We start from the raw sequence: 24,869 nt of genomic DNA, 5'->3' as shown, positions 1-24,869 counted from the left end.
GGTTACAGGCATGTGCCACCACACCAGGCTAATTTTTGTATTTTTAGTAGAGATGGGGTTTCACCATGTTGGGCAGGCTGGTCACGAACTCCTGACCTCAAGTGATCCACCCGCCTCGGCCTCTCAAAGTGCTGGGATTACAGGTGTGAGCCACCGAGCCCGGCCAGGATACTGGGAGTTTAAATTCCTGCTGTGAGCCCAGCTTCACACAGCTGGTCAAGGATGGGTTAGAATCCAGGTAGTCTGACTCCAGAGCTACCACCGCATACTGCCTCCTCAGATTAAATAATTTTCCTAGGACATGCTAACTGATAAGTAAGAGTCTAAATCAAACCCAGGCAGTTGGGTTCCAAAATTCCAGCGTTTAACCACCACATTGACTGGTTATAAGTAGGTAAACTGTTCATCACAACCTATATATTTATTTTCATTTCTGTTAGAAATGAAAGTAGTGTGGTAGGTTACCTATTTATCACATAGTTTAGGCTTGCCTAAATTCTAAGTATTTTCTTTTTTAAATTAAAAACAAGGGTCTATCGGAAAAAAAAAAAACAACCCAACTTTTTTTTTTTTTTTTGAGACAGGGTCTCACTCTGTTCCCCAGACTGGAGGGCAATGGTGAGATCATGGCTCACTGCAGCCTCAACCTCCTGGGCTCAAGCAATCCTCCCACCTCCGCCTCCCGAGTAGCTAGGATTTCAGGCAAGCACCACCACGCCCAGCTAATTATTTTTATTTTTTTTATTTTTTGTAGAAACGGGGTCTCACCGTGTTGCTCAGGCTAGCCTGGGCCTCCCAAAGTGCTGGGATCACAAGCATGAGCCACCGAGCACAGCCGAAAAAGTCTTTTTGTATACTGAAGTCTCCACTAGGACAAAAATTTGCTGTTAAGGCTTCCTTTGAGACACACACACACACACACACACACACACACACACACACACCTTTTGATTATACCCATTAGGGACCCAAGCCTTGGGACACAGGGACCAGAAAATGACAAGAGCATGCAGGCAGTAGTAAACTTTGGTTATACTTAAAGTGGGAACAGAAATGTATGCCTATGATCCAGACTGATCATATAAAACCATGGATCCTGAAAGTACGTTCCCTCTTTACAAGCCTTAATGACTGGCATCACGCACAAATAGGCCTTTCAGTTTCTGAACGCAGATATTTTCAAGGAACTCTGAGGCCCAGGAGAGCCAAAGTTTTTCTCCACGGAAGGGCAGACTACTAGCCTCCGCCCCCTTCCCCTCTGCGTTCCTGCCTCTTTCTAGAAGGAGGCTGAGAGGGGGAAGCCTGAACCCCCAAATCAAGTCCGCCTTCTTTCTCTGTGCCTGACCCAGGGCAAAATAATCTCTCTGATCCTGTTCTTGACCATTGAAAAAGCACTTTCTCTGGTCGGGATACTACTGGCACTTTACATGGGGGGCAGTTTAACTGCAGGAGTCCGCTTTCTGAAAGGTGCAGAGGGAGGGGATTCCGCCACCAGCCGACTGAAAGGAGCCCCGGCCCCGCGTGGTCCCTCCCAGCCACCCTCCCTCTGGGATTAGCTGCCCTGGCTCTGCTCTAGGCGTCCCCAGCCCGTGCAGTCCCGGCTCGCGCACCACCGTCGCCTCTGCAGAGCGCGGCCGCAGCCTGGAGCCCGCAGCCTGGGGCCCGCAGCCCGCAGCCCGCAGCCCGCAGAGCCGCGCTGTCCGGGGCATCCCAGTGCACGGCGTCCGTGGACCTGGGACCTCGAACCTGGGACGGGCGCAAAATCCACTGGGAACACTTGCATTTCTGTAGGTGCTTATTTCACATTCTTGTCTTTTCTTGCTTGCTCGAGCTGTTCGTGGGTTACTTTCTGCCTTAGTTAAACCAAAAGGGAAAGGCGGAAGAGGGGAAGCCCTGAAGAATGATTTAGTGGTTGCCCAGCCTCCTCTCCAAGGAGAGGTGTTCGCTGAGCGGCTCTCCCCGTCCCCGACACTGGCCCCTTTAAGAAGCCAAGTCAGTCCTGATGCTGCTGTTTGTATTGCTAATCCCCAGGAGCTCCGTTTAAAAAAAAAAAAAAAAAAGGGAAGAAAAAAGGGGAGGTGGGGGGACCGGGCAGCTGTCTCTTTAAATGTGATTTCCTTCTATTGTATTTGAATCGTGATCAGGAAAAAGGAAATGAAACCAGAGACAGAGGGAAGCTGAGCGAAAATAGACCTTCCCGAGAGAGGAGGAAGCCCGGGGAGAGACGCACGGTCCCCTCCCCGCCCCTAGGCCGCCGCCCCCTCTCTGCCCTCGGCGGCGAGCAGCGCGCCGCGACCCGGGCCGAAGGTGCGAGGGGCTCGGGGCGGCCGGGCGGGCGCGCACCATCCCCGCGGGCGGCGCGGAGCCGGCGACAGCGCGCGAGAGGGACCGGGCGGCGGCGGCGGCGGCGGCGGGACCGGGATGGAAGGTTAAGTCCTGAGCAGCGGCAGCAGCTGCAGCCGCCCGGGGCCAGGCTGCGCGCCCCGGCCCCCGCCTCGGCCGCGGCGCGCCCGCAGCCCGGTGATTCGCTCTCTCTCTTTGGCGTTTGAAGGGAGCGCGGTGACTGTCCTTGAGCGCGGAGAGGCGAGCTCGCCGCCGGAGCGCCGGAGCAAGCGGAGGCGCAGGAACGGCGGCGACGGCGCCCGAGCACCCGAGGGGGTCCGAGCCCCGGCAGCCGGCCAGCCCCGCGCCACAAAGGGAGCGCCCCCGCCGCCCGGCACCCCGCCTCCCTCCCCAATGTCCTCGGCCATCGAAAGGAAGAGCCTGGACCCTTCAGAGTAAGTGCGGCGCCCCCGCCCCTGCCACCCCCGGTGTCCACGGCCTCGCGTCCCGGAGCGTCGGGGGGACCCGGGCGGCCCGCGAGGGGGCTCCAGGTGCACGCTCGCGGCGTGCCCTTGGCCCCCTCTGCCGAGCGCTGGGCTCCCCCTTCCTCCCGGGTGATTCCGGGGGCTCTGGGAGAGGGACTGGGCGGCGGGCGGCAGGGAGAGGGGTCGGCCCGGCGCCTCTGCGGGCCACTCCAGGCTGCTGGGACGCTCCCCAAAGCCACCACGGGCCAGAAAGTTTGCACGGGAGCAGGCACAAGGAGAGCCTGGAGGCGCGCAGGTGCAGTCCGGAGAGCGTTCTGGGCTTGACTCTGCTCCCTTCTTCCCTCTCCTTCTCGGCCCTTTCTCTTTGTCCATTTGGTCTTGGAAAGGGGAACATTCCAAGTGGCGGCCTCCGGGGTCCCCAACGGCCGCCTTCCCGGTCCGCAGGTGGAGCCGCTGCCAGCCTTGCGGGTAACGGGCGGGCGAGGGGTCCGACCGTCCACCTCGGAGCTGGCTCTGGGCCTCCAGGGATTTCTAGAGCAGCGAAATCCGGAGTAAATCTGAGTAGGTGTACCCCTCCTCGGGGTCCACCGATGGGGACATGTGAATCTCGAAAGTTAATGCACCATTTTGTGTATAGGTGAATTATTCTGGGGAGTAGAGTCTCGTAGTTTTTAGCAGAGTCTTAAAAGGGTTTGGGGTCAGGGAACCAGAGCTCTAATGAGCATTGGCCGCATCTGTTTTCTGAGCCGCGTACTGGTTTGGAATGTTGTTCTATCCCTCACCCATTCTTTAGCGTTAACATGGGGAGTAAGGGGTGTTTAAGATATCATTTTCCTGTCAACGCAAATGCCCTTTTAAGAGTCATTAGCTGTCTGGTTTTGAGAATTTTTATTCCTTTGAAGTCTCCCTCTAATCCTTTGAAGGGATTTGTTACACAAGACCAAAGGAGCTGGTTAATGACTTGTCCATTTGTGCTTTTAAGAGACATTTGTTTTGTTTTTTCTTTTCCTGCTTTAAAAGAATTGTGCTTTCCTTCTTGAAATACCGCACACACACACATACACCCTTCAATTTCGGCTTTCTATGGTGTTTATTTACCTGGGTTTTACCCTCAGTTACCAGCATAAAAGCTCAGCATGTTCTCATAAAACACAGGAAGTACCACCATCCAATGAGAATATAAACATCACTATTCAGTCCTGAAGGTTAAGACACCAGTTCTGTAATGAGCTAGGTTTGTTGTAGCAAAAACCCCCACTTCCTTCAACAAATTCTCAGGAGAAAAATAACATTCCTTTTTAAAAGTATGTTTATGCAAACAATGGGTTTAAAGGGTGGTTTGATCACTTTTTTAAAATAAACTTAAAACTGAGCTCTGAGTTTCAGAGACTGGGCAAGATCATAGTAACACAATAAAGGAGTGAATTGGATGAATTGGTGCCTCATACCTTTTTGATCAGCAGAATTTAGTCACTAATCCTTTCAATAGAAGATTAATCTGAAGGTTTCATTTCCCTGAAGGAAGTTTGCTTCTTTCAAAGTTTGTGCTTTTTCACTGAGGTTAGAAACTGAAACATCCTAACTTCCTAATACAACAGATATCTACTGCTGGAGGCTCACCAGCTCCTTCCTTCACTTCACTATTTGCCCAACGAAGACAGGTTCTGATCAAAGAGGGACAAGCCAGTTGAGAAATTGCTGCAGCACATTCTCCCCACGCCCTTAGAAATTGTTATGATTATCCCAGAAATCCAGGCTTAAATGATACTCAGGTGTAATATTCAAGATAAGGGTCTGGGAGAATATAAAATATTAATTTGAGGGTGAATCAATCTAATTCAGTCATTGTCTTGGATTGTCCACTAAGTATAATGTGATATTATCATTAATTAAGTATAGAAAGACAGAGCCAATATCTTATACTTTACTTCTCCATCTCGTCTCAGGCCATCACCGTAACTCTTTTACTTTACATTCCTCCTGTTGTCCAGTATCCTACTAGATGCTTCATTGTGTACTTCCTCAAATCCAACTTGGGTCATTACAATCAGCATCTCCAAATTACAGATGGAGACTTGCCTAGCTATATGCAAATGAAACATTTGGACAGAAAGCCAGCCAGAATTCATGAACACAGAGATTCCCTTGCTGTGCCACTGGTGGCCCCCACTGCCTCCCCTGTGAGTAGCAAGAGCAATTCATTTGAATTCCAGGCAGTTTTGCACCAGCTAAGGGCAAATTCTCTTCTTTCACAGTCCTTTGGCAGCATCAACATCGGGACATCCAATGTGCGTCGAGGTTCCATGAGTGGTTTTGAAAGCCCAGAGTAAGATCATGGGCGGTGGAAAGAGAAGAGATGCAACTCTGAGTTGATACACATGAAAAAGCTAGGGTATTAGTTATTAGAAGGGGAGATGGCAGTCCTTATATACAATCTGTAGAAACAAAGGAAAGAAAGCAAGGCTTCAGTGAATGAAATCTCGTCTCCACTAAAAATAAAAATTAGCTGGGCCTGGTGGTGGGCACCTGTAATCCCAGCTATTTGGGAGGCTGAAGCGGGAGAATCACTTGAACCCAGGAGGTGGAGGTTGCAGTGAGCCGAGATTGTGCCATTGCACTCCAGCCTGGGCAATAAGAGTGAAACTGTGTCTCAAAACAAACAAACAAACAAAAAACTATAGTTTTGAATTTTTTTGAGCTAGGGTCTCACTGTGTTGTCTAGGCTAGAGTGCAGTGCTCACTGCAGCCTCAACTTCCTGGGCTCAGACGATCCTCCCACCTCAGCCTCCTGGGTAGCTGGGACTACTGGCTCATGCCACCAAGCCTGGGCAATTTTTTATATGTTTTGTAGAGACAGGATTTTGCCATGTTGCCCAGGCTGGCCTCAAACTCCTGGGCTCAACTGATCCTCCTGCCTTGGCCTCCCAAAGTGCTGGGATTACAAGCGTGAGCCACTGTACCTGGCCATTTTTTTTCCCCAGATAAACTAACTTGAGCTTCCCGTTTTCTTGTTCCAAAGATGATAGTCTCATGAAGTGCTGTTACACTGTGTCTAGAAAGTATGGGCATGGCTTTAGCACTCCTAAATTTCATAAGGAACACTTCATACTTCACATGACGTGATCACCTGAAGTTGTCAGAGTGTTATAGACATTGAGCCACCTCGCCTCCTGTCCCCAAGTATAATGGCTGCTGGGATTTATGGGCACAGACCAATTAGGACACAAGGTCACCTGGTAAGTTAGTACCAGTTAGAAATAGGAGACATGGATTTATACCTGCAGGGTACCCAGGAGGAAACTCCCTTTGGGAATTTTACAGTTGGAAGAAGGTCTGTTTTTTGAAATATAATAGATTTTTAGGAAATAGATTTGTGTTTAAGTAAGGTTCCAGAGAACACTTGCTAATTATTATAAATCAACAAGTATTAAGTGTTTGCTGTGTCCCATTTGGGGGACACTAGAATAATTCCTTCCACTCCTCTATTTTCTTTTAGCAAAGTTATTTATTTTTAAATGTAAAAATGTATTCAGATTCCAGTGAAGCAAAGTGAACAGGAGATGCTATGCATGGCGTATTAACGAAAGAACACGTGTCACAGCCTATTAACAATTGCTGGATTGAGATGTCAGTGTCTGTTTAATTGCCTTCCACTCTCTGAAATAATCATTGCCCCCACTTCATTTTCTTCCTCAAATCAACTTTATCCAAATCAATTTTACTCTTATAAAAATGTTCAGGTAAGGAAAGAAAGGCCTATTTGATGTCTTTCGTAAGTGTAACAATGGCCTTACGATATGGGATTTTCCTCCAAGTATTCCTTCAGTAGGAAGAATGGAAAATGGAATTTCTGTAAAAAAGTAAAATTAGGAGAATTCCTATTATATCCTGATGGAATTTTGATTTTGGAAAGAGAAAGCAACCTAAAATAATTTTTGGTCTCATTCTTCTTTCTTCCTCACCTCTGCTTTTGTGCAGTTGGTTAGGGCTGGAGGGAGGATGGCACTGGGGATTTGCAGATTCTTAGCACTCTCGGTCATCTGCTGCCCTGGCAGTGAGCGACTCTTTTAGTCCAGAGTGCCTCCTCTGAGGTTAGGCAGTGCCCTTGGGTCCAGGTTATAGGAGGAGGAAAATGAGGGAGATCTGTGAAGTTAGAGTCAGCGGGGAGAGTGGGAAAAAGCAGAAGGAGACCAGAGGTGCCCAGGTAGTGGTGGGCGTGGGCAGGGGCACAGTGCCGCCTGCAATTGCCTTTGATGCCTCTTGGTGCCCTGTGTTTACTTCTTAGAGATCTAGGGAGTAAGGTCTGGCTCTTTCCCGTCTTAACCCAAGGTTGGTTGGGACTCTGCAGTCTGGCCAAGGGATGTGTTGTCATGTCCCTTCTCCCTTAGGTCACTGAAAGGCAGTCAGGTGAGATGCCCTGTCTGGCCCAAAACGATCTCGGACCCTCAGTGCTGGTCTCACTCTGGTGAGGCTGTCCCTGATGCTTGGCCTTCTCTCCAGGGAACCAGTGGATGAGGTGCTGCAGATCCCCCCATCCCTGCTGACATGCGGCGGCTGCCAGCAGAACATCGGGGACCGCTACTTCCTGAAGGCCATCGACCGGTACTGGCACGAGGACTGCCTGAGCTGCGACCTCTGTGGCTGCCGGCTGGGCGAGGTGGGGCGGCGCCTCTACTACAAACTGGGCCGGAAGCTCTGCCGGAGAGACTATCTCAGGTACCCTCCCCGGCACTCCACTGGGCCCTCGGAAGGGAGGCTGGGTAGTCCATGGACATCTGCAGTCAGTGTGTGTTGCCTCTTACCCTGCTCCAGGCTCGGACACCACCTATAGAAAGAGGTCAGACTGCAGAGGCTGAGTCTCAGCTCCTGTGCTGAGAAGCAGAGGGCATTTCTTCCTGTTTGAGAAGCATGTTCTCAGGGTTATGTTCCTATGTGGTAAAATACTAATATCTTTAAAGGCAAGAGAATTGTATACCCAAAATTCAGAAAAGTGGTTCCCTTGGGGAGCGGGAGAAGCTAGGGGATGGGGTTGAGGAGGAGTACACACAGAGGATCAGAGGGACTGGGAGTGTTTCTAAGTTTGGAGGTGGGCTCTGAGGACCTCATTTGAATGCTTCAGAACATATATGTATGTTATAAATTTTTTTTGTATGACTCCAGTATTATATGATGAGAAATTTAAAAATAGAAAGCAGATGGAGCTCCAAGCATTGACTCATAGCAGGAAGGCAGTCTTCGAAGAACAGAAAGGCAAAGGCCCTGCAGGCAGTTGGAGGTTTGAGTCCCAATACCATTGCTTCCCAGCCTGGTGGCCTTGGGCAAGTTACTTAACCTTCCTAAGCCTCGATTTCCTTATCTGTAAAATGGGGATGATAATAGCACCTACCTCTAAGGATGTGGGGAGAATTTGATGGAATAATGCAGATAAACTACTTGGCTTGGTATGGATCAAATAGATGTTAGCTGCTCTTACATAATCATTATTTTCCAATCTAATGAGCAAAGGGATGGAAGAATGGAAGAGTAAGATAGGAACTCGACAACGCCAAGTAAGACAGGAGCTGAGGACATCTCCCATGCTCTGGGCCATCCTATTGGCCATCCGAATTTTCCAGCACTGTGTGAATGCCTTTGCCTAGAATGTACTAGCGTTTCTGGTTTCCAATGAGCTGCTGTGGAGGTAACTGTCTCTGTGCCCTCTACTGTCAGATCTGCTCAACTGTGTAGCTGTCAGTATTTCTCCGTTTTCCTGGAGCAGAGGGTCTGTGAAGCATGCTTCCCTGATACACCAGGACCATCCAACCCATGGAAGCTTGTTGAGACCTCAGCGCCCTTGGCTGCTGGGCCAGCTTTTCCTCCCAAACCTGCCCTCAGAGCATTTTACATTATAGAAACAAAACAAAACCAAAAAAAAAAAACTGCAGGCAGTTTCACGGTGAAGGAAGCTTTACCTAAAGACTGTTAGAAGAAGCTTTTGTCCTTCTTGAATTCCCAGATAAAGTCCTTGCAGTCCTTGCAGATATGGTGGTTCCGAGAAAATAAGTAGGATTTTGCAATGATCATGCTTATAATTTTGGTCAGTTTTCTTTTTTTTAAGTCACAGAAAATAGAACTTGGATAAATACAGACCTGGTTTTGCTCACTCCCAGTTTGCCAAGTCAGTGAGAAGGCAGACGGGTAAATGATTCCCATCGGACCCTTGACTCCATCCCTGTCAAATCATTTGAATCTTATTAACTGAAGTGCAGATAGAGTAAGGTCAGAAGAGCCCCAGCTTCTCCCTATCTCTACCGTTTTATATAACATTCAGGAATAAAACCAGTGCTGCCTGGGCTTGTTAATCCTTTCCATTTTCAAAAAGGAGAGGAAAAAAAAAACAGTCTGGGAGAACCCAATGTTAATTAACTTGTGTCTTGGTGACATGAAATAATTCTTCTCCCTGCCACATTCCTAGGCAACATGTTAATTAACTCTGCATTAGTGCAGGCATTTCCAGCCATTCTTTAATATTTATATTATTGTTATTAAAATGGGCAGCAGAGAGCTTAAGATGGGACATCTCTTGACAGAGGAGAAAAATTGACTTTTGCGTCAGGGATGGTCCTTTAGCCAAGGTCTTGTTTACTGGCATTCTTAGTATATCTGGCAGGATCTTTTAACAAGGCAAGTTGGAGGAGTAACTGAACGGGCCCTCTAATGTGTTTGAGTTCTTCTTGACCCCTAGGATAACTTGTCCCCATGAGGATTTCCAATGGCTGAGTTGCCTGTTAAGTTCTTTTCCGACATTTAGCTTCAAATATTCATGAGACCCCCATGCAGAACCTCAACTCTGCTGCTGTGTTGTATTGTTGGGAACCCGAGAGCAGCTGTTCATGTCTGTGCTGAGCCAGATCTCCTTGGATCCCTTTTCACTAATTCTTGTGTGCTGGGAGTGGTGGGGTGGCGGTGATGGCAGTGGTTTTGCTTTTAACAGCCAGCACCTGAATCTGTTAGAGCCAGAAGTATGCCTGCCCCAACTAGACTCCCAACGGACCTTAACCAGTGACAGACATGGTGGGAGTACCAAGCCCCGCAGCCTTGCCTGGAGCCAGGCATAACTTATATTCCAGGGTCCCTCCCCTCTGAGGGACTTTGCCTGAGGATACAACTTGGCTTGGCTTCCTCCCCTTCCCTCCAGCCTCCCCTGCTGCCTTCCAGGTTTTTCCTGAGAATGCCTCATTCATAAATCACTGGCACATCAATCCTTGCCTCAGGGGCTGCTTCTGGGATATCCAGCCTAAGATACCAATTCTTGGTGCCAGAGGTTAATGCTCAAGTTAGGTGTCAAGTCCTGGCTTATTTTTTACTAATATTAGAATCTCTGAATCCCAGAGCTGGAAGGGGCTACAGAGACCTTCTTTTTCAGTTCCCTTGCTTTACGGCTTAAGTCACAGAAGCCTGTACAGGGGACTCCATTTGCTCAGGTCACCTGGCAAGTTAGAGGTGATGCTGGGACCTGAACTTGTCTCCCACATATTCGTCCTTTGTCCTTCCCTTCATAGCTGCCTGATGTGGATTGTAATTTACCCCCTGACTTCCCTTTAATAAGCTCCCTCCTTCCTTAAGGATCGCACACCCCAGGCAGTTGGATTCATTCCATGCACACTGTTTTCTCAGTCGTTCATCCTTGCTCAGGCCCAAACTTAACTTACAGAGCAGTCAGGAAACCAGAACTGTCTTTCCACTCTGTGACCTCCAATGTGGCGGTTACCTGCAGCTCCACCATCTGCTACTTTGGGATAAAATGTTCTCCCCCAGTAATGAGTTTGCTCCCAGGCGGTGCTTTGAAAACACTCGGAGATCTTCAAATGGAAAGCAGGATTCAGAGGCAAATTAGCTGGCCCTGGCCCGAACAGTGAGCTCTCCACTCACAGACCACCTCTTGTCAATTCCATTAATCTTGCCCAAATATTGCAAAATGTGTCAACTGCCCTTACGTCCCCTACAACCTCTCAGAATGTACCCACTGATTCTCTGATATTCTGAAATCAACCAGAACTTCCAGTAAGAGCAAGCATTCACCTAAAACTGTCCTAAAGGTTTTATGTAGAAACCACCTGCTAACATGCTATGTTTTCAGCCACGAGTGAAAATTACTTCCTGCAGCAAGACTGGCGCAGCTGGGAATACACCCAAGATGTGTTAAAACATAACCAGCGTTGGCTTAGCCCTTGACCATGGGTGCCCTGACATGCTTCGTTTGGTTGTTTTAACAGCTGAGTGAGGTGGAGCCTATGATGGCTGCCATTTCACTGAGGCTCAGAGAATCAGAGGTCTCTCCAGGGTCACTCAGGGCTGGTCCGGGACATTGAAGCTGGGTCTTCTCTGCTTTCGGTGCTTGTGTTGCTGCACTTTTGCTGTTGATTCTCAAATGTCAGCCTGCAACCAGTCCCCCGGAAGTGTTCGTTAACGCACAGACTGCTGGGCCTTCTCCCCAGGGTGTCTCAGTTGAGTAGGGAGGGAGGAGGGCTGAGAATTTGTTTTTTTTGTTTGTTTGTTTAGTTTTTGCTTTTCTTTTGAGTCAAGGTATGGCTCTGTGGCCCAGGCTGGAGTGCAGTGGCATGATCTCGGCTCACTGCAACCTCCACCTCAGCTAAAGCCATCCTCCCACCTCAGCCTCCCAAATATTAATAGCTGAGACTAGAGGCATGCACCACCACACCCGGCTAATTTTTGTATTTTTTGTAAAGACACAGTTTCACCATGTTGCCCAGGGTGGTCTCGAACTTGTGAGCTCAAGTGATTTGCCTGCCTCAGCCTCCCAAAGTGTTGGGATTACAGGCGTAAGCCACTGCGCCCAGCCTGAGAATTTGTATTTCTATCAGGTTCCCAGGCAGTGCTGATGTTGCTGGTCCCAGGACCAACACTTTGAGAACCACTGCACTGAGCCCTGCCATGTTCTGTCTCTCGCCTTGACACTGAATACTGCCTGAAATAAGTGACTGATCAACTGAGGCTTGGGAGAGTCTTGATTTAAATGTCGGAAAAGAAGTTTCCCTTTTGATTCATGCCAGTGGGCAGCGAGGGCCATGAATTAAGATCCTCCCTTCATGGTGGAGAGATACTGTTGGTCCTCCATATCTCAGAGGCACGATTAGCTGCACTGCGTGTTTTCTGTGGAACTCCCTGTCTCCCAGGAGCTGGGGCCCCAGCGAATAATCAGGGGGAGATGTGCTTTACAGCTTATGGAGGTATTCAAGGCCAGCTCTCCCCATGGGTAGAATCAGTGGCTGTTGACATGATAGAGTTTGGGAGCCTCAGAAGAATGCCCGTTTTATTGCATTCCTGGTCAGTACCCTCTCAAAGGGGCCCTTAGGGTCTCTCTCCAGCTGCTCTTCTGAAATGAGGGTTCCCCTGGGAGGGGACAGGTAATACTTGCCTAACTCCTTATGATAGATCACATCAGCTGAGAGCCTTGCCCACAGAGGAGGAGCCAGGGGGCAGCCTAGGGGAATGATGAGCAGTTGCTGCAGACAGGGAGAGGGCTCAGAAAAGGGAGGAGTTATGCCAGATCCAAATGCCAGTTTCATCTGAGTTCCCTCTGCCTGCTGGTAAAGACTGCACTAGCCGGCCCTCCTTCTGGAGCCGACCTTCCCTGGCTTCCTGACATCCTGAAAGTTCGGCCTCCTTTCTAGGGCTCATCCCTGAGCCCTGTCTTCCAGGATTGTCCCTTTGACTGTCTTCTTAGCTTTTCTTTCTTTTGCCCCAGGCTTTTTGGGCAAGACGGTCTCTGCGCATCCTGTGACAAGCGGATTCGTGCCTATGAGATGACAATGCGGGTGAAAGACAAAGTGTATCACCTGGAATGTTTCAAATGCGCCGCCTGTCAGAAGCATTTCTGTGTAGGTGACAGATACCTCCTCATCAACTCTGACATAGTGTGCGAACAGGACATCTACGAGTGGACTAAGATCAATGGGATGATATAGGCCCGAGTCCCCGGGCATCTTTGGGGAGGTGTTCACTGAAGACGCCGTCTCCATGTTATCTTCGTCTTCACTCTTAGGCACTTTGGGGGTTTGAGGGTGGGGTAAGGGATTTCTTAGGGGATGGTAGACCTTTATTGGGTATCAAGACATAGCATCCAAGTGGCATAATTCAGGGGCTGACACTTCAAGGTGACAGAAGGACCAGCCCTTGAGGGAGAACTTACGGCCACAGCCCATCCATAGTAACTGACATGATTAGCAGAAGAAAGGAACATTTAGGGGCAAGCAGGCGCTGTGCTATCATGATGGAATTTCATATCTACAGATAGAGAGTTGTTGTGTACAGACTTGTTGTGACTTTGACGCTTGCAAACTAGAGATGTGCAATTGATTTCTTTTCTTCCTGGCTTTTTAACTCCTCTGTTTCAATCACTGTCCTCCACACAAGGGAAGGACAGAAAGGAGAGTGGCCATTCTTTTTTTCTTGGCCCCCTTCCCAAGGCCTTAAGCTTTGGACCCAAGGAAAACTGCATGAACCACAACTTTTAACCAAACAATTATTTAAAGCAATGCTGATGAATCACTGTTTTTAGACACCTTCATTTTGAGGTGAGGAGTTCCACAGATGGTTTCTATACAATATAAATCTTAAAAAAAAGTTGTTCAACTATTTTATTATCCTAGATTATATCAAAGTATTTGTCGTGTGTAGAAAAAAAAACAGCTCTGCGGGCTTAATAAAAATGACAGACTGAAATACAGTGTTGTTTATTTGATTACGACTTATAATTTGGGATGGCAGGGAAATGCTCTGCTTTTTCTGTTCTAAAGGAGAAGCAAATAAGCAATTTACTCTTAGGTCAAATAAAAACTTCTGTGTATTGCAAGGGTTTGTATGAGGCAGGCACATTTCTGTATTACTGGCAATTATGTAACAGGTCATCATGTAGCTCAGAGGAATGTAGAATAATTAAATTGTTATTGTAAAATATGCATTTCACTTCAGCATTGTATGGAGTGAGTGGAAGGCAAGATCATTGCCTTTGGGAAACTTGTAACCTAGAAAGGACACAAATACATAAAGCAGATTCCCTTTGGGAGAGAAGGTAATTACCTAGTTTGAAATGTGGCAAAGATGCTGAGCTTGACACTTCGATTTTCCAAGACGGGTGTCTCAGGGTGTTTTATGACAAGTGGTTAAGAGGACCTTTACTTTGAGGATTTAAAGCAGGCACCTTGGTTTGTGTGTTTGCCTTCCCCCGAGTCAGGCCGCCCCCATGAACTGATGCAGAGCGCCACCTGCTGGCCATCACCTTGAAGCGCGTTAGCCCAGGAGGCTCCCGACGTAGGACAAACCTAGATGAAGAATATGCCTTTCAATGATTTCCTTAGAGTACTCGGAAATGCAAGAAGTCTAAATGTGTTCAGTTATTAAGACACAAGAAACATGCAGCTAAGGCTGCATGTTAACTATAAGATTCCTTTAAATCTTCCTAAGGTTTGTGATCTTTGTTATTTTTAATTTTTTTAAATCCCAGGACAGAGAGACAAATGATTTTTTTTCTTCTAGAGGAGAAATAATGAAGTGATGGCTCTCTTGGTCTGTAAAATGCAACAAGTAGTTGGGAAATTTGACTGCTTAAGGTGGCCTATTTAAAACAAATCCAGTTACGTTGCATTCCAGCTCAGGTGGTGGAAAGGCATTACCAGCGAGGGGATGTTTGTTCTAAGTCAGTGGTTCTCAAACTCTCTGGGGACCAGCAGAATCAACATCACCTGGTAACTTATAATAAAGAAACAGATTCATGGGCTCCACCCCAGATACCCTAAATCAGAAAATCTGGGGATGGGGTTCAGCAATTTGTGGGTTGTTTGTTTGTTTCTTTGTTTTGAGACAAGATCTCTCTCCGTCCCCCAGGCTGGAGTGCAGTGTTATGATCCTGGCTCGCTGCAGCCTTGACTTCTTGGGCTCAAGCAATCCTCCCACCTCAGCCTCTGTAGTAGCTGAGAAGACTACAGGCTCACACCACCACACCCAGCTAATTTTTGTATTTTTGGTAGAGATTGGGTTTCCCCATGTTGCTCAGGCTGGTCTTGAACTCCTGGACTCAAGTAATCCACCTGCATTGGCCTCCCAAAGTGTTGGGTTATAGACATGAGCCACCGTGCCCCACCTGTGTTTTAATATGCCTTAAAGATGATTCTGACGCATGCTCAAGTTTGAGAATGGCTATTCTAAAATATCTCCCAGTTAGGAAGATCAAGCATTCTAAGTTATTAATATTTGATGCAAAGGTTAATCACTGAAACTCTTCCACATGTAGATACTGTCTACCCTTGGTCCCTAAACTGAAAACTTTCACATACATTCATCACTCATTTGTTCTGCACATCATCTTCAAAATCAATCACAATTTAATTCACCATTTTAAACCATATTTACAGTAATAATAGTAATGGTAATAGATTTTATCTATGCAGTTATCTTATAAGCAGTATTAAGTAAAAATACAAATGATCATTGCTTTGGAAATCTAAACTTTATTCTTAATCCCCATTGTAGCACAACACACATTAAGATTCAAGAAATCAGCCAATATTTTTGTCATGCTCAACAAAGCAATAATTAACCTTTTCCATTTGTCAATGGCACCATCTTGCAGAATTGTGGATGCGCAGGCAGTCTTTGTAGCACATCACCCCAGGGGCCCAAATATCTAACCCACAGCTGACTTAAGAGGAAAGACATGTAAAGGGACTCAGTGGGACCAGCTCCCAAGGTCTACCCTGGTGGTCCTTGCATGAATGTGTTACTGTGTGTGCTCTAGACCTAGGGTCAGGAGAACTGACATCTGCTCTCTTCCCTGGTCCGTGCCTTCATTAAAGCAGTTGGCTGGAACATTTTGCATCCTCTTATCTCTTGAATGTCTTTTGCCCCAAACCAGCTTCCTTTTATTGCTGCTTCTAAAATAACTACTACTTTTCAGGAAAACTTGGAGTCCTACAAAGTTGAAATAGAACAAGCATCTAGGAGCTTTATCATCTGAAGACTTGGATTTGAATTCCAGTGACATGACTTTAATTGCTTAATAACCATTTACATAGCACTTACCATTTGCCAGGCACTCTTCTAGTTTTACATATATTAACTCCTTGAGGCCACATAACCTGCCTTGGTGGCAGTTTCTACTTCTTATCACCTGCATTGTGCTGCCAAGGAAAATGAAGCACAGATGGTTAAGTAACTAACTTCCTAAGGTCCTGCGGCTGAGAAGTGACAGAAGTCACTTTAACCAAGGCGCTTCACCCTGTGCCCCGCTGCTCTCTCGAAGTCTCACCTCACTGAACAGCAGGTTTCCCATCTGCAAAAGAGGGAGAATGAACACCTTCCATCCCAGATTATTTGGGGATATTTGAGTTTAGTCTAGGCAGAAATGTAAACAAAGCACAATGATATAGGATTAGCACCACAATAAAGCAATGTGAAAAGTGCTCTGGAAACGCAGATAAGGGAACAATTAAATTGGCCCAAGCGTATCTGTCTGGAGTAAAGAGGAAGAAACATTTGAAATGGCCTTGGACCTGGAAGAGCAAAGACTTGGGGACCTTGACTTGCAGCACGAGTATTTCAGTGAGCCCAGTTTGTGTATGGGTGTTGGCTGGAGGCCAGCCAGTGAAGGGTTTAAATTTTGATGCTGTCACTTTCTGGTGGGGTGCCCTTAATTCCCAGTTTCTGCAAGATCTGGGCCCTGTGGACATTGCTGACCTGTGACTTGACCTTGGACCCTCAGCTCAAGCCCCGCCTCTTCCAGGTAGCCCCCTCAATCTCTCCAATTTACAGCTGCTCATCCAATCATTCTCAAGTACTAGAAATCTTCTAATTAATAGGAGAAACTATTAATATGCTGGCTCCTGGACCAAACTGCAAATCTACAGAATCAGGATCTCTTGGATGGGACCCAGGAATCTACACATTCATCAAGCAACTCCTCTTCCTTTGTTGTCCCCTGACTTCAATAGAACATTGCTGCTAAACCCTGAACCCTGAGTTCCACAAAATCAGGGACACTGTCTCTGGTTTACCCTTGCCAGACTGTAGCACCTGCCTGGCACATAGTGCCCAATATATTTCCTTCCTTCCTTTCTTCCTTCCTCCTTCCGTCCTTCCTCCTTCCTTCCCTTTTCTTCCTTTCCTTCTCTTCCTTCCCCCCTTCCCTTCCCTCTCTCTTTCTCCCTTTCTTTCCTCCTCTTTTTTTTTTTTCTTTAGAGACAGGGTCTTGCTCTGTCTCCCAGGCTGGTTTTGAACTCCTGGGCTCAAGCAATCCTCTTGCCTCAGCCTCCCAAAGTGTTGGGATTACAGGTTTGAGCCACCATGCCCAGCCTGATTGTTATATTTTCTTTGTTTTATTTAAAACTTTGTTCTCTACTTTTTTCTTTCTTTCTTTTTTTTTTTTTTTTTTTTTTTTTTGAGATGGAGTCTCACTCTGTGGCCCAGCCTGGAGTGCAGTGGCAAGATCTTGGCTCACTGCAACCTCCACCTCCTGGGTTCAAGAGATTCTTCTGCCTCAGCCTCCCGACTAGCTGGGATGACAGGCATGCACCACCACACTAGGTTAATTTTTGTAAAGACAGGGTTTCACCAGGCTGGTCTCGAACTTCTGACCTCAGGTGATCCACCCACCTCGACCTCCCAAAGTGCTGGGATTACAGGCATGAGCCACTGCGCCCCACCTATTCTCTACTTTAAAACTTGATTTGAGAAGAAGGCCTTTTCTGAAACTAGCCTTTAAGTTCTTTATCATCGCTCACAGCATTTAGGCCAATGTCACACATGTGGAAAAGCAGGAACAAATATTTATGGCATGAGTAGCGAAGAGAGAGGGCCAGTAAGTAAATAAATAGGGGAGATGAGGTTTTCTATAATTTTAAGAATAAATGGTAAATCAAAATCAAAGTAGGAAGTAAAACCCAGGAATTTGCAGGGAAGGGGCAAGGAAGATAGAAGATAAGTCTGCAACATCTTGTTATTCCAGAAAGTAAGGAAATAGTAAAAACTAAATAAATAAATGAAATGAAATGAAAAAAATGATGTAAACATGTCATAAAGACAAAGGAGCCAGCTTAAAGGGGCTCTCAATAGCCAAATCTAAGACAATTTGATTATCAAAACAATTAAGGACAGTAATGAATTAAGGATAGTAATGAGTTTTAAGCATGGCAGGGGGCAGAATTCATGAGTTTATTCCAGTGATAAATAAATGAGGGAGAAGGAAGGACTCATGTTTACAGCAGAATCTTGGATGCCAACTGGTAAATGGGAAGACAGCATGAGAGCTGGAAAAATCATTTTGCAACTGTGACAGTTAAGATAGAATCAAGCAAGCATTATCAATAGATGCTAAATTTCAACAGAGAAACAAAGAACAAGATATGGATATTTGGATGGTCTTCAAGTACCTTCCCATATATTCCTCACTAGCTATGAGAAGGAAAAACGCTAATTACACAGTAGAGAAATTGGATAGCACCTTGACCAGGTGATCTATGCGGGGCAGATGAGCATCTCAGGCCTCCAGATGTGATATCCGAAAAGGACAGAGAGGATCACTCTTTTTAGTAGTTCTGCTGAGAATATATAACATGTCTAATTATGAGACAAATCATTAGACAAACCCAAAATGATGAACATTCTAGTTTTAAAAGTTGATGGGGGGGAGTGTGGACTCTATTCTTTGAAAATGTTCATGTCATGAATAATAAAGAAGGCTGTGGGAATGTTTCAGGTTAAAGAAGGCTAAGGAGACCTGACAACTAAATCCAACACCTGGCCCCTGTACTCAGTCCAGTGCTGGAGGGAACAAATTCTACAAAGGGCATCATTGGGTCAAGTGATAAAGTCAGAATATGAATGGATAGATTAGTTAAAAAGTATTAGGTGTTAATGTAAATGTTACTGAAATTGGTAATTGTACTGTGTTTATGTAAGAGAATGTCCCTATTATTAGGAAATGCACCCTGAAATATTTAGGAGTAAAGTGATAGAGGCAGGAAGAAGAGAAATTCTAGGCAGACGGGTGGGTCCCTGGCAAAACCCCACCTTCCAGCCAAAAACCCTGCAACCCTTTGCCCAAAGTGAGAACTTCTATCCCTGTTTGCCCACTCTCTCCCCATTGGTTCTTTCTGATTAATGTCTTTTTACCAATCCAATGTTGCCTTCTCCAAAACTACCTATGGCCCACTCCACCCCCCACCATCCTGTGCCTATATAGACCCCAGACTCAGTCGGTAGAGGAGAGAAGGAGCTTGACTGGAGAGAGGCGACTTGACTTCAGAGGGAGAGCTGGACTTCAGAGGAGAGATTAACTTCAGAGAAGAGCCGGCTGGAGAAGGCCAGATTTCAGGGAAGATTATCTGCTTGTCCCATCCCCTCTCCAGCTCCCCTCTCCACTGAGAGCCATCTCCATCATTAAATACAATTCTCCACCTCCACCATCCTTCAAGTATCCGTGCGACCTCATTCTTCTTGGATGCTGAACAAGAGCTCGGGACCCACTGAGTGATGGTACCCAAAAAAGGCTATCACACTGGCCCTTTGCCCTCACTGGTGGAGGGCAGCCTCCCCATGCGATGAGGCAAGAGGCCCACTGAGCTGACAACACACCACTGTCCACAGACACCGGAGCTAAGAGAGCATTGTAACATGCCCTCTGGGGCTTTAGGGGTCACAAGCATTCCCACCTGGGCACCGCTGCAGGGCCTGCAGGGAGCCTACTCTTGCCGGTGCCCAAAGCAGCCGGCCAGATCCTGCACTTGTTCACCCACGCGCTCCTCGCAAGAAGAGCTTGAGCATGGCGGGCCGAGTGAACAGGGCACGCCTATCGCAAGTCTGACCAGGGGGTGGAGAAAAACTCCTGCATCAAAGAGCCATTATATATGCAACTTAAATAGTTGAGAAAAAAGTTGTCTCTGTGTGTGTGTGTGTGTGTGTGTGTGTGTGTGTGTGTGTGTGTGTGTGTGTGTGTGTTTCAAGAGAGGGAGAGAGAGAGAGAGGAGAGAGGAGAAATGATAAAGCAAATGAGATGAACATATTAACAACAGGTGAGTCTAGGTAAAGGTTGTACTGGTACACTGTTTTTATTCTTGCAACTTTTCTGTAAGTTTGAAACTATTTCCAAATAAAAAGGTATTTTTTTTTAACTCACAAATCTTGGCTTTTTCTTGTTTTGGGCTTTTTGGTTTGATTAGGAGAAGAACAAGGCAGATAAAGAGAGGAAAAAATATAGTGTAGAATTCAGTAATGTACTACTGTTCATTTGTCACAACTTTAATGTACTTTTGACCTTACAAATGTACCTCAAGCAAGTAATTCCCCTCTCCACACCCACTCCCCATAATGGGAAGAATGTGTTTAGAAGGGTTCACTTAGTGCTTATTTCTGAAGCAGGTTATTTCTCAACCTTATAAAATGAGATTACCAGAAATTCTGCATTTCCTTTGTAATTAGGATCAAGATGTAATCATCTGGCCCTGAAATGTGTATATTATAGGGGTAGGAATCTAAGCTATAATGTTTTGTATGTACATCTAAGAATTGAGTTAAAAGATGTTTCAAAGCAATGAAGAAGTCACATCCATTCTCTACCAGTGGCCATGTATTAATTCTCCCGGAAAATCATTTCTCCGAGTTAATAGAATCTTTGAAGCTAAATCAAGTCAATTTCCATTGTCACATTGTGATGCTTTTGAACTGGGCTCACTGAATTATCCTATTTGATGACCACTTTAAAGATGGCTTTGTTGTGAGCCTCAGCAAACCCACAGCAGTATCTCTGTGTCAGCCTCCTCACCCCACCCCATTCATTCAAATTACTTAATGAGCAGCTCAAGGCAAATGCCCCCCTGTAACTACATCCCAGGCAAAATAGATATATAGTAGGTAAAATAGCCTATGTCATGTGATTGAAAGAACACTGAAATCAGGAAACCTGATTTTGCCACTAATTAGTGGAGTGTCTTTAGGTAGGTCTCAGTTTCCTCATTTGCAAACTGAGGAGCTTACAGTAGATGATCTCTAGGAATTTGGTAGTCAGACTTTGGTTTACAGACAGGTAAGTATGGAATTCGGGAGGAAGCATTTGTGGTAGCCACTCCCCAAGGTGACCCTAGTGATTCTTGTTTCCTGGCTTCACCTCCTGTGTTGTCTCCATTCACATGGAATAGGGCTAACTTGTCTAACCAATAGGATATTGAAATGATGGAATGTGACTTCTGAGGCTAGATCCAGACTGTTGCTTCCACCTTGCTGTCTCTTGGATCACTTGTTCTGGAGAAAACAAAAACAAAAACAAAAACAAAAACAAAAAAACAGCTGTCATGCCTTGAAGCTGTTCAGACAGCTCTACATGGAGCTCCATGTGGTAAAGAGGAACTGAGGCCTCCTGCCACCAGCCAGCACTCATCTGCCCATCTTATAAATGAGCCACCTTGAAAGCAGAGCCTCTGGCCCAGTCAAAGCCTCAGACAACTGCAGTCCCAGCTTATATCTTGAATATAACCTCGTGAGAAACCCCCAAGCTGGAATCAGTCAACCAAGCTGTTCTTCAATTTCTGCCCTACAGAAGTGATACAAGATAAATAATTGTTGTTTTAAGCCACTGAGTTTTGGGGCAATTTGTTATACAACAAGCTTTTATTTTGTATGCATTTTTAAATTCTTATTTTCCCAGTCATCCACTTTTTATTATATTGTACAAAAGTATCAATCCATGGTAGATTGAAAATTAAAAACTCCAGAGTTCAAAAAGCACTGATCAGAATAATACAATCTTAGATGAAGGCTGAAAAAGTTTTTGAAATTATCCAGCCCATCCTCTCACTGAGTGAATAACTTGTCTCTTACAGTTTTCTAGCAATAAAATTCTAATTCTTGGCAGCATTATCACCATCAATGTTATTAAACATGACTTTTATTGAGCATTTGCCAGGTAGATGCACTATCCTAAGTATTTTATGGTCTTTACACCAACTCTACACAGCAAATATTTCTATCTTAATTTTACAGAAGAGGAAACTGAAGCTTGGGATAAAGCTGAGACTTTAATTCATCGAGGTCATCTCATTCTAGACTATATTGCCTTTAGCTTCATTAATTTGTTTATCTCCCAAAACTTAATTTTATAGAACCAAATAACATATATATATTTTCAGACTGCTGGAAATTACTTTCTCACTTATTTTAAGGAAAAAGAGACAGAATTCAAATCCTAGGCCAGGTGCGCTGGCTCATGCCTGTAATTCCAGCACTTTGGGAGGCTGAGGTGGAGGGACTGCTTGAGCCCAAGAGTTCAAGATGAGCCTGGGAAACATAGCAAGAACCCTGTCCTATAAAAAATAAAACAAGGGCTGGGTGCGGTGGCTCATGCCTATAATCCCAGCGCTTTGGGTGGCCAAGAGGGGTGGATCACGAAGTCAGGAGTCCAAGACCAGCCTGGCCAGGATGCTGAAACACTGTCTCTACTAAAAATACAAAAATTAGCCAGGCATAGTGGCACATACCTGTAATCCCAGTTACTCAGGAGGCTGAGGCAGGAGATTCACTTGAACTCCGGCAGCAGTGGTTGCAGTGAGCTGAGATTGTGCCACTGAACTCCAGCCTGGGCAACAGAGAAAGACTCTGTCTCAAAAAAAAAAAATAATAAAATAAACAAAAAATAAAATAAAATAATTAGCCGGGCCTGGTGGCACACACCTGTGGTCCCAGCTACTTGAGGGACTGGGGGGAGGGGAGGCTGAGGTGGGAAGATAGCTTAAGCCTGAGAGGTCAAGGCTGCAGTGAGCCAAGATTGTGTCACTACATTGCAGCCTGGATGACATAGTAAGACCCTGTGTAAAACAAAAATATTAATATAGCCAATGTAAACCAAGTGTTAAAAGCATTTGCCAAAATAAATGTTTTCATTGCATTTAATGTTACCTAACAAAATGGGAGGGAGTGTAAATGTATAAGAGTCATCTTTGGAGACAAATGGATGTGGTTCTAGTTAGTCTTCTCATTTGTAAATGAAGATAATATACTTACATTAGCATGTCATTGTAAAAGTTATTGGTAATCTACATGAAGCAATGAGAACAGTTGCTGGCATTCATGCATGCATGCATTCAATAAATATGCATTGAGCATTTCCAAAAGGCCAGGCACTGTTCTTGGCAATGGAAATACAGTGGTGAGCAAGACAGCAAGGTCCCTGTTACCACAGCACTTACATTCTAGTGGGAGGAAACAAAATAAATAAATACACAAGTAAATGAACAAATTTATTTCAGAGTGATCAATGAATTAGGATAAAATAGAGCAATGCGATAGAATGTCAAGAGATGCAGAGAGATGTCATTTTAGAGGAGGGAGGGCATGGTCAGGGAAAGCCTTTGTGAGGCAGTGGCTTTGAGCTAGGACCGAATGTCAGGAAAGATTCAGTCATGCAGACATTCAGAAACAGAGGAAACAGGCAAGTGAAAGTCTTAAGCCAAGAACCCACTTGTCGAGCTTAAAGAACATCAAGAAGTCCAAAGTAGCTCGAGGAAAGGTGATACATGAGACCAAATCATATAGGATCTTACAAGGCTGAAGATGAGCTCAGATTTTATTCTAACTGCAGTGGCAAGACTTTGGAATCTTTTAAGCAGGAGAGTGACATACATACTCTGATTAGTGTGTTGAAAGATCACTCTGTGTGTGCATGGAGGACCCTAGAGAGACGAGCTGGGAGGCTGTTGCATGATCCAGGTGAGAGATGATGGTGGCTTGGATTAAGGTGTTAAAATGGGGATAGAGAAAAGTAGGCACGTGTATTCGGCCATTTTTGCATTGCTATAAGGAAACACTTGAGACTGAGTAACTTATAAAGAAAAGAGGCTTAATTGGCTCACAGTTCAGCAGGATGTACAGGAAGTGTGGTGGCATCTGCTTCTGGGGAGGCCTCAGGGAGCTTTTACTCATGGTGGAAGGTGAAAGGGAAGCGAGGCATTTCACATGGCCAGAGCAGGAGGAAGATGGCGGGGAGGTGCTATACACTTCTAAACAACCAGATCTTGTGAGAACTCTATCACGAGATCAACACCAAAGTGGTGGTGCCAAACCATTCATGAAGGAAGCGCCCCCATGATCCAATCACCTCCCACCAGGCGTGACCTCCAACAGTGGGGTTTGCAATTGAACAAGAGATTTGGGTGAGGAAACAGATCCAAACTGTGTCAACAGGTTCCAGATATATTTCAAAGGTAGCTAAAATGACTTCGTTGGCACTAAAAAAAGTTTTTATTATTACTACTAATAATAGGGACTTTTTAAACCATCTTGTGCATGATTTTTGTTGAAGCAATATTGTCTTAGTTGTTTATTGCAACACAATTTGCTGTGTTCTCTAAGGTTTTACTTGCTTAGTGTAATCAGGGGAAATTAGTTACTGAGAAAAGAAAAATCTCATTTGAATATAGACAGAATCTTTCCTGTATTACCCAGTGATTAAAGAGAAAAGATGGCCAGGCACAGTGCCTCATGCCTGTAATCCCAGCAGTTTGGGAGGCCAAGGCAGGTGGATCACTTGAGGTCAGGAGTTTGAGACAAGCCTGGCCAACATGGTGAAACACCATCTCTATCAAAAATACAAAAACTAGCTGAGCAAGGTGGTAGGTGCCTGTAATCCCAGCTACTCAGAGGCTAAGTCAGAAGAATTGTTTGAACCCAGGAAATGGAGGTTGCAATGAGCCCAGATCATGCCATTGCATTCTAGCCTGGGTGACAGAGGAAGACTCTGTCTCAAAAATAGAGAGAAAAGATAGTTGGTCTTAACTGTTGGGCAACTGGGGTCATTAGAAAGGAATGTGAATCTTCTGATTCTACTTACCATGGCTTATAATGAAACCCAGGTGAACAGGAAGGCACAAACCCAGCATCACCCAACAGGGGAAGGTGAAATAAGTCAGATCCAGCTGTGCACAAAGATGAAGTAAAACCTAAGCTGGAGAATGTTTAGTTTGGGCAAAATGGAAGCCTAAGATAACCACAACACCTATTAATGATGAATAAAACGTATCC

The 24,869-nt window shown here is 45.7% G+C and overlaps 1 protein-coding gene across 3 annotated transcripts; it reads left to right on the top strand.

Moving 5' to 3' along the window:
* Positions 1–1,582: 1,582 nt before the first annotated feature.
* Positions 1,583–13,532, top strand: LMO2 (LIM domain only 2). 3 transcript variants are annotated; one of them, XM_055356557.2, is made up of 5 exons: positions 1,583–1,787; positions 2,145–2,307; positions 2,552–2,777; positions 7,308–7,523; positions 12,556–13,532. In XM_055356557.2, exons 3-5 carry the CDS (start codon positions 2,737–2,739, stop codon positions 12,773–12,775), a joined length of 477 nt encoding a protein of 158 aa, XP_055212532.1. In that variant the 5' UTR covers positions 1,583–1,787; positions 2,145–2,307; positions 2,552–2,736; the 3' UTR covers positions 12,776–13,532. The 3 variants fall into 3 exon arrangements, with proteins under 3 accessions (XP_055212532.1, XP_030872261.2, XP_055212531.1); XM_031016401.3 differs by lacking the exon at positions 1,583–1,787 and having other exon boundaries at positions 2,139–2,428; XM_055356556.2 differs by lacking the exons at positions 1,583–1,787; positions 2,145–2,307 and adding an exon at positions 4,875–4,987 and having other exon boundaries at positions 2,706–2,777.
* The last annotated feature ends 11,337 nt before the right edge of the window (positions 13,533–24,869 follow it).

Source organism: Gorilla gorilla, chromosome 9 (assembly GCF_029281585.2).
Source record: "Gorilla gorilla gorilla isolate KB3781 chromosome 9, NHGRI_mGorGor1-v2.1_pri, whole genome shotgun sequence".
Classification (NCBI taxonomy): Eukaryota; Metazoa; Chordata; class Mammalia; order Primates; family Hominidae; genus Gorilla; species Gorilla gorilla.
This window is presented reverse-complemented; position numbering and strand designations above follow the sequence as displayed.

Coding starts and splice junctions, on each gene's coding strand:
- LMO2 (XM_031016401.3), top strand. Junction 2,778..7,307: donor AAGAGCCTGGACCCTTCAGA/GTAAGTGCGGCG, acceptor CCTTCTCTCCAG/GGAACCAGTGGATGAGGTGC. Junction 7,524..12,555: donor TGCCGGAGAGACTATCTCAG/GTACCCTCCCCG, acceptor CTTTTGCCCCAG/GCTTTTTGGGCAAGACGGTC.